This window comes from Tubulanus polymorphus, chromosome 9 (genome assembly GCF_964204645.1).
Source record: "Tubulanus polymorphus chromosome 9, tnTubPoly1.2, whole genome shotgun sequence".
NCBI lineage: Eukaryota > Metazoa > Nemertea > Palaeonemertea > Tubulaniformes > Tubulanidae > Tubulanus > Tubulanus polymorphus.
In genome coordinates, this window is record NC_134033.1 from 443,151 (window position 1) to 452,708 (window position 9,558).

Genomic DNA, 9,558 nt, shown 5'->3' on the forward strand with positions numbered 1-9,558 from the left:
AACAGTCATGAAAATATAGGAATTCTGAATGTATTTCTCTGAAGCACTAAGCTTATAATTAAAAGGTGTTCGATATGTTTTCGCTCCAAAAGCTCCCATTGTATATAAACGTAGCAAACAGAGTCGTGTGGTCCTTCCTGGTAAACGTTGAGGAAAATAATACGGCCAGTAACAAACAGCGGAAGAAAATGCGTTTAAAACCGACAGAAAGATGATCTGTTTTTTGTTCCAGAATCGCCTGAAATACAGCGGACTCCCGACTACCAGAAGTCTTTCAAAATTGATTATAACTACGGCCCAATTTTTTGCCATTTGAAACGTATGAAACAGTGGTAGAACCCAAATTATAATTTCGCGTCCAAAAAGCCAATCATCGAAACGGCCGAGAACACTCGTATTTTGTAGATTATGGATAATCAATATTCGAAGTGGATAAAGAAGAAACACTGAAAATAGAAACAGTAAATCAAACCAGGCGAGAATGATTATAGTTTGATAAGTGGAGCGACCTATCTTTGTGAATACTAGAATAGAAGCAGAGTTTAGAAACATTCCGCAAACTGTAGCCGGAAAATATCCGTACAAGTAAATACTGTAACTGAAAACGTGTTTCCATCGTTTTGGTGGAAACCAGTCGATGCATATGCTAACTGTAGTCGTGGTGATTGTGGTAGAATTCATGTTGAAGCAGACCAGTGTCTCCGCAGTAACCACGCCTCTCTCTGCTGCGTCTCTCGTCTCGCCCTATCATCAAATCTACTCTCAACACGAGCTGTGAACTATCATCCGATGGAGAATAAAATATGAATTTAAATATACGGTGCGTAGTGCTGGAAAATGCAGATTTGACAAAGATGAATCTCTATTATGTCGTATTTCAGTTCAGGTGACTCTCACTATACCAGATACACGTTTTGTGAAGATAAACTTGGTACAAGCCAGTCTCATTGCATTCATCCAGAAATAAAGCAGCTTTTTTTATAAAATCCATTAGAAAAACCGACACAATTATGCGTACCTCCTATACACTTTATGAACAGTCAATGAAAAATTCCCCATCTTTTAAATAGGTAATTTATGGCGTCTGATTTGGCCCGTACTAAACAATTTTCTGTACGGCTAGATGAACAATTTCTACACTGTATATTGGGCCACGTTTTGGTTTTGTCTTTCCTCCAGCCGTAAAGAAACAATTTTAGTATGGCCCGAATCAGCAGCCACAAGTTTGACAGAAGGCCTTCAAGCCGCAAAAATGAACAAAGTTATTGCGATAAACCCACACAACTGTAGAACTGGATCCAGGGTCAAATTAAACTCACACAACTGTGGAACTGGATCCAGGGTCAAATTAAACTCACACAACTGTGGAACTGGGTTCAGAGTCAAATTAAACCCACACAACTGTGGAACTGGGTTCAGAGTCGAATTAAACCCACATAACTGTGGAACTGGGTTCAGAGTCAAATTAAACCCACACAACTGTGGAACTGGGTTCAGAGTCGAATTAAACCCACATAACTGTGGAACTGGGTTCAGAGTCCAATTAAACCCACACAACTGTCAGATTGAACTATCTTAAGACTAAAATGTGGTCTTAGGATTTAAGATCAAATTTTGGACTGTGCAGCTGAGTCCCTCGCGGTTCCCCAGTCTCCGAGTTCAGATTGTACTCTTTTAATTCTAACCCAGAGTTAACTCTAACTCACAGCTGTGGAACCGCGGGCTGGTCCAGGGTGACTGGCTGATCGGTTTCGAAGGGAACGCCGAATTAAGACACATTGATATCGGTTGTTAGCATGAAATTGTTTATTTATTTGCACTAAACAGAAGTTCGTCTCTCAAAAACTACATTTCATAAAATATGAATAAAAAACAATCATTTATTTCACATAAAATCACAATCTATTCAACAATAATCCAGTTGTTACTATAGTGATTTTTACACTTCCGGTTTCACGAAAAGTTAAACTCAATTCAGTTTGTTGAATAGTCGCTGAAATTGGGCAATAATTCAAACTTAACCGTTTTTAGCTGGAAAACTTTTTCACGAAACCAAACCCTGTTGGGGTATTATGTTCTAAGCAATAGTAAAACCACCGTCGACAGGGATTGACTGCCCGTTTACCATCTTAGATCGGTCGCTTAATAGATAAACTATCATATCCACGATATCCTGTTCATCTGCGAAATATAAATAAATATATAACTGAGCTCGAAATCGACAGTTGATGTTTATAAGAGTTTACAAGTAAAAACTGAGATCACATCACATCAGTAAAACTGAGCTGAAATAAAATATCAGCAAAACTCACAGGATTTGGGTCCTCCCCCTCCCCAAGAAAATTTTGAAAATTTGAAGCGTTTTAGATGGATTTGTGTCCGACCAATGTTAGTGAATATTTCATATGAAATTTCGCTGAAATTTAATCTGATAAAAACTTTCTTCGGCTAAATTAGCGGAACACGAGATCTTGCGGGGATGTGTGTTAGCACCTAATGCACCCCCCCCCCCGGGTACGGGCTTGTGAGGATATGATCATTTATTCTGACGGATCTTTTACTAAACTTCATCAGCAAAGAAAAACGAAAATGTTTTTTCATCGTTTTCACTGACGATGAAAATGATGATGAAAATTTGTTAAAACTCCGTGTTGGTTTTGCTCACGGTTAAGTTTGAAATACTGAGATTGATATCTGAGTATCACGTGACCTATGATACCTGCAAATCTTCCCGTCGGCGTCCGTTTCAACTGATCGTCAAACATCGTCTGTATTTCCGGTGTGGCTGTGAGCACGTGATCTAAAACGAATCGGGTCAAGGTCGTCCCTGCTATTATAGAGTTCACTCTTATCTGGAGACAAACAAATAAACAATAGCATCAACAGAATGATGTGTCAGATCCTCGGAGTCCCTGGTTCGAATACTTTAACCGGTGGGCCCAAAAACTGCCCCAATAATTTACGTACCCCGTGCGGTCCAAATTGTACCGCTCCAAGTCGCGTCATCGCGTCAAGGGCAGCTTTACTCATTATATAGGAGTCGACCTTCAAGTCGAACCCACGAATCGACCCGATACTGGAAATATTCACTATCGAACCGGGAATTTTACGATCGATCAAATTCTTAGCCACCACCTTCAAAATACAAGAAATAGAAAATTCACAAAAAAACTCTGTTGAAGTTTGTGAGAAGTGTTTGATCACGTGACTGTTTATATATGTTTGATCACGTGACTGTTACCTGAGTTACGTTAATCACTGATTTTACATTCACGTTCATGATCCTAGAAATAAAATCAAATAAAACACAATTTAACACTTCAGGATTTCGGGTGACACGCGTTGTGTGTTTGTCTCAAATCTTACTCGTCGAAACTTTGTTCAGTGACGTTTAACAGAGGTCCATCCGGTTTTATCAGCGCCGCATTATTAACCAATAGATCTATAGGTAAAGCGCCCTCTATCGCGTCACGTGTCTTCTTCCAATCTCTCAAATCAAGACAAATCGTCTCAATATCAGAAAACTGTGAAATATCAAAAATACTGGATATACCATTCCGGTAAAACATGGCGGCCTCCATAAATCCCCCTTATGACATCACACGGTTAGATTAGTGATGTCATTCAATGCATGTAGGTCATATACCTCTTGTTTCAGTGAGTCAAGGTCAGATTGTGTACGCGACAAGGCCACAACTTTAGCTCCACATTTCACCAATGTTTTCACGCAACACCGACCTATACCTGTCAATAGACAAACTAGAATACATATACCGCCCCCTAGTGGGACCTATACCTGTCAATAGACAAACTAGAATACATATACCGCCCCCTAGCGGGACGTATACATATCAATAGACAAACTAGAATACATATACCGCCCCCTAGTGGGACCTATACCTGTCAATAGACAAACTAGAATACATATACCGCCCCCTAGCGGGACCTATACATATCAATAGACAAACTAGAATACATATACCGCCCCCTAGCGGGACCTATACATATCAATAGACAAACTAGAATACATATACCGCCCCCTAGTGGGACCTATACATATCAATAGACAAAATAGAATAAATATACCCCCCCCCTAGCGGGACAAACTAGAATTACAGATACATTGAAATACTGCCCCCTAGTGGTGTTTAATTCATACTTACCCTTACCCGCACCTGTCACGAGTACTCTTCTACCGTTGAAATTTATCTCCATTTCGCTAGCCTACCTGTAGATTGTTGAGGTTACCAGTATATTCAGAATAGGCTACTAGTAGGTTCAGGATACTAATAGGTTGTTCAGGTTACCAGTAGGTTCAGTATAGGCTACTAGTAGGTTCAGAATACTAGTAGGATAAAGGTGCTATATGCTGTACTGTATTAGTTTAGGCTGTTTGTCAATGTATACTAAATTGAATTCCCCTCTGTAGAATTTTTAACAATTTTATGTTAGCTCATTCACAATAGTTGCTGTCATAAATATCAATGTGTGCCATTTATTCAAAAATTTGAAAACGGTATTCATTGAATTTCTTGGTAATCTATTCACAAATCCAAACGTACATTGAATGGGCCGTTCATAAAACACAAAACGTCACTTAGAAATTCAGGAGATTAATTCTGCTTAAAAATTCAGTAAAATCCGTTGATACATCCACTGCTCGGACCAGAGAAAAATCTGGTTTTACAAGGCATCATTTTGCAGTGTTATGAAAAACGATATTTTCATTAAATTTGAATTAAATTGAACAAATTAGTTGTGTGAGAAATGTTGACGTTAATCTAGCCGCGGTATAGGATATACTTATAACCGACTTTGTCTGTATATAACAAACAAGTGAGAGCCTGCTTGATAAAGTTATCCCTGGTTCGAACCCCATATTAAGTACTGATTATGAGTAGACCCGATGTACTTGATGTCTCAGGTTCGAATCCATATTGATACCGATTACGAATGGTCTGCAGATAGACTGCGCGACAAACAAACACGTAAAATTAAATCCAATTATTAGAATCATGAGAAATGGCGCAAAAACGATTTCTTTTTAACATCTAAGATTTTTGTGTTGAACTTTTCTTATCATTTATTTATTGTACAATACAATTTCTACGACCCACTTTTGTCAGAGCCTTGAAGAATTTTGGGTGTCGGAAAATGCAGACTAAATAACGAAAGAGAACGCTCCAGTTCGGAATATCAAAACCGACTAAAACTTTATTTTTACACATTGTACTAATTCATAATAGACACAGTCACTAAAACTGGAGGAACAACGGCGGCGAGTAGTCACGTGACAACGAGACAAACAACACATTACGACAAGCTGTGCCGGAGGACAAATAATAAATCACATGATATAAACATTTAAACATTGTAGGAATATGAAATACATATTAAATAATGTACAAGAATTTTAAATTATGTTTTGCTCTACGATGAATATTCATTCAAATGCAATGTATTTCTGTATAGTTTATACTGTATTACAATTAAGTGAAGGACACAATGAAGGAGAAACAGTTGGTGCGTATTTAAAACTTTAGAGCAAGGCACAAAATTATCGGATTTTCAAAAAAAAGGAAAAATTATTGTTTTATTGTTAAGGCGCTTCAGTTCTCGATGAGCGCGTACGTGGAATAAGTATCGAGTTCAGTGAATGAGTCTTGATTATTGAATTCATCTCTAGTAACGTTTAAAAGTGAACAGATTCTGTTACTATTGATTTTAGAAAAATAAAACGATTTACACGAAGGGTTAGATTTACAACAGAGTTTAGCGCAGTGGATCAGACTACGAGCTGGGATTTTACTGATAACATGAGAGGGGTCAACAACTCGTCCACTTCCGTACTTCCTATACCGGCATGGTCCAGGTTCAGTAGTAGGCTCAGTAGTAGGCTCAGTAGTAGGTTCAGTAGTAGGTTCAGTGGTAGTCTCAGTTGTAGGCTCAGTAGTAGGTTCAGTAGTAGGTTCAGTGGTAGTCTCAGTTGTAGGCTCAGTAGTAGGTTCAGTAGTAGGTTCAGTGGTAGTCTCAGTAGTAGGCTCAGTATTAGGTTCAGTAGTAGGTTCAGTAGTAGGTTCAGTGGTAGTCTCAGTTGTAGGCTCAGTATTAGGTTCAGTATTAGGTTCAGTAGTAGGTTCAGTAGTAGGTTCAGTAGTAGGTTCAGTAGTAGGTTCAGTAGTAGGTTCAGTAGTAGGTTCAGTAGTAGGTTCAGTAGTAGGCTCAGTAGTAGACTCAGTAGTAGGTTCAGTAGTAGGTTCAGTAGGGGTTGGCGTAGTCGTCATCGTCGTCGGCACGATAGGGGGCGCCTTAAGTTCTGATTTAAAAAGAAAACGATAAAAATTCACCCTCCTCTCCCGCCCCCTCTCTCTCTCTCTCTCTCTCTCTCTCTCTCCCTCCCTCCCTCTCTCACCACCACGTACCTGATAAACAATCGTCGTTTATTCCTAGCAATGGTACAAAGTTTTCATACTCGTCGAATAACATAAAACAGCTCATACGACCAGTGAATCGCCTGTCACGTGCTGATGTAGGGGCGATGTAGATATTGCCCGAGGCGGTGAACGGGTCCGCGATACACCAATCAACAATAAATTCAGTGTGCAATGAAAATTCATTGGATTTAGCGTCGTAAAATATCTTAACACGAACCCATTCGTTAGTTTTGACTACCTGATAGCTAGCTGTTGCCCTAGCGGGATACGCGTGTAATGAACCGTTAGTGCAGTAGACCGTCAGGCTTGAATTTCCCGATCCCCAACGGATCAAATCGAACGATGCCGATAACGCGTAGATATTCAACATAATCGTGAAGCTTTTTCCGGTGAAGTCCAATTTTCCGTCAGAGTTCTCGATCGTAATGGAGTTTGAACCGTCGAATTTGAAGGCGGTTTTAGGTTTATCAGTTGGACCGGGTCCGTACCCAGGGGCTTGTGAGATTCCGTTATGGTTATTGCCGGAGCTGTCTTGTAGCCCGGTAAGTTCACTCAGCAGCCATTTGCCTATCAGTATACTGTTCACTGTAAAGACAAAAGAACGCTTTAATGCTCACCACGTTGTGGAACGTTTGTCACCGTTTCGGATGGGAAAGAGATTTTATGACATTTTTGCAGGGAAAAGTGGAAAGAGCTAATAAATATAGCCGCAAAGCAGCGATTACGGGTTTTCAGAACAGCGATAACGTGTTTTCAAAAAGGTAAATAGATACAGCCGCAAAGCAGCGATAACGGGTTTTCAGAAAAATACAATAAATATAGCTGCAAAGCAGCGATAACGGGTTTTCTGATTTATTGCACAGTGCTAGTGAGAGGGTAAACATCATCTACACAGAGAGATCACACGCCACCTGTCGGACGAAAGGTTTGCCGCCGTGAGATGACGACTACACATTCAACACAATCCCGCACAAACCCCGCACAGCCCTGCTTTTATCAATACTATGTGAAAAAACTTTTTTGGAACATTTCATCGATCGATATGACCTAATGAATAAATCATTTAACAGTTGCTAGCCGCCATTTTGTTAGCGTATTTTTGTCCTGTATTATCGGGTAATTTTTTCTCTTTTTATAGAACTACTTGTTTTGCGTGTTTTATCATGTTTAACTGGGAGAGAGATTAATTTCGACAGTTGAGACGAGAAGATACACAATATCCGTGTAAGAAGATAACAAGAGAAATCCCACAATAAGTTCAGCCAAAACGAGAAACTTGAATAGAAGAGTTATATATATTTTTTATATATATATATTATATTTATATATATATTATATTTATATATATATTTTATATATATATATATATATATTTACACAAGCGCATTCGTGAACATAAGAATGATGTAAAGAATTTTAAGCCTGAAAGCGGTGTTGCTAATCACGTATACGAAACCAGCCACAATTTTGATTTTGAAAATGCCTCCATAATTTTCCCCTGTTCAGAAAAGATTAAACGACACATTATGGAATCGGCCCTGATTATTGAAAACTTGGAAAATTGTGTTAATTTGAATAACGGTTTTTCCCCCCACAACATTTTGATCTCCAAATTTCTCGCTTCTCTTGTACCCCCGTTATACTAATTCCCTCCATTGTTTTGCCTTTATCATAGTTTGCTTGTTTCCACTCACTCACTGATTATCGCCTTTCATGTTCCTTCTCTTTGTTTTATTTGATTACCCCTTAGCTTGTCCTCCCGTTTTAATCACTTTAGCTTGTGTCTTTGTTTATTAATTACTTTAATCTACATTGCCCCTAGTTTGCCTTGCTTACTTTAGCATTGTTTTCTAGTTGTTATGTCATTACTTTAATCTATTCCCCTTTCAATATTTTAATCACTCACTCTGCTTCTATTGTTTTGGTCTTGTATAAATATCTTGTAATATTCTCCTGTACTCAGTACGCCTGATGATGGCTAATAGTCTTTAGCCGAAACGTTGCGCAAATATATATAACTCTTCTATTCAAGTTTCTCGTTTTGGCTGAACTTATTGTGGGATTTCTCTTGTTAATTTCGACAGTTTTAGCAACAGTTTTCGCCGGATGCATGAAAATTCAGGGCTCAACTGTGAAGTTCGTTATCTTTGAAATCAATTTTTGCAAAAAATCAAACATTTCAGGAATTATGCGCATAAACCCCCTTTCAAGTGAAATTCAAAATGTAAAGATATCGTGCCTAGTTTTTATTCTATGGCTATTTAACTGTAGCTCGTCTATTATCATTCCGAATTCGGCGCTGTTTAAATATGAATGCACGCACGCCATCAACTCTGTCGCCCACTCGCAGCTCGCAGTTCTAGCTCAACTACTGCTGTCAATTTATCCGAAACCGACCACTTCATGTTACTTTTAGATATTGTTTGAACAGTTTTCATGCTACAATTTGCAAATATTCTGACAATGCTGATAAAAAAAAAACTTGAAACAATGCATGACGTCACGATCGCAACGAATTCAAAATAAATTCAAAAAAATAGAAAACATGAAAATTGATAAAATTTTAACATTTCATCTTTTTTTCAATGTTTTCGTTTTTTTCTACTTTTTGACCTTCGACCTTTGAAGATTTTTACACACCAATGAATATGTTTAGATAAATGCATATCGAATGAATTATTCCTCACCTGATGTAGTTAGGATCACCACACAGAACAATACAATCATCTTTACGCCCGTCATTTTTACTGAATATAGATGTATTTGCTAATAATTTATGATATCAGGAATGAAATCCAGTTTTACTACACGGGAGACGCGAGTTAGCGGCGAGTTGTAGACACAGAGGAAGTGGTCAATGCAATGAGCTGTTTTTATACGCATTCTATTCCCCCTCTCCTCCTCTCCCCTGTCCCTCCTCCCTCTCACCGTTTTGTTTTTATGAGGGCTCTTAATTATAACAAAGCCGATATTCGACGATATCAGTGTCTCTGTGAAGTGCTCTAACCCACAGCACAGTTGTTATTCAACAACGCGGTCAACGCCTGACATTAAACAGGGTCGGAAACTGTGGGTTCACACGTCCTGCGTCACTTTGAAAATTGTTCTAGTGCTCCAATAAAAA

At 38.6% G+C, this 9,558-nt stretch overlaps 1 protein-coding gene across 2 annotated transcripts; it reads right to left on the minus strand.

The window, feature by feature from the left end:
- Positions 1 to 1,799: 1,799 nt before the first annotated feature.
- On the minus strand, positions 1,800 to 4,387 carry LOC141911058 (L-xylulose reductase-like). 2 transcript variants are annotated; one of them, XM_074802019.1, is made up of 7 exons: positions 4,176 to 4,387; positions 3,647 to 3,744; positions 3,367 to 3,524; positions 3,242 to 3,284; positions 2,968 to 3,135; positions 2,720 to 2,852; positions 1,800 to 2,181 (listed from the first exon to the last, which is right to left on the minus strand). In XM_074802019.1, the coding sequence occupies exons 1-7, from the start codon at positions 4,213 to 4,215 to the stop codon at positions 2,078 to 2,080; spliced, it is 744 nt and encodes a 247-aa protein (XP_074658120.1). In that variant the 5' UTR covers positions 4,216 to 4,387; the 3' UTR covers positions 1,800 to 2,077. The 2 variants fall into 2 exon arrangements, with proteins under 2 accessions (XP_074658120.1, XP_074658119.1); XM_074802018.1 differs by having other exon boundaries at positions 1,801 to 2,181; positions 4,164 to 4,387.
- Positions 4,388 to 9,558: the final 5,171 nt, after the last annotated feature.

What these genes read in the sequence shown, in the direction of transcription:
- LOC141911058 (XM_074802018.1), bottom strand. Translation starts at nt 4,215, where the DNA reads ATGGAGATAAATTTCAACGGTAGAAGAGTACTCGTGACAGGTGCGGGT. An exon ending in TTGACTCACTGAAACAAGAG is followed by an intron (nt 3,525 to 3,646) that starts GTATATGACCTA and finishes GATATTTCACAG; the next exon opens with TTTTCTGATATTGAGACGAT. An exon ending in ACTGAACAAAGTTTCGACGA is followed by an intron (nt 3,285 to 3,366) that starts GTAAGATTTGAG and finishes TTTTATTTCTAG; the next exon opens with GATCATGAACGTGAATGTAA.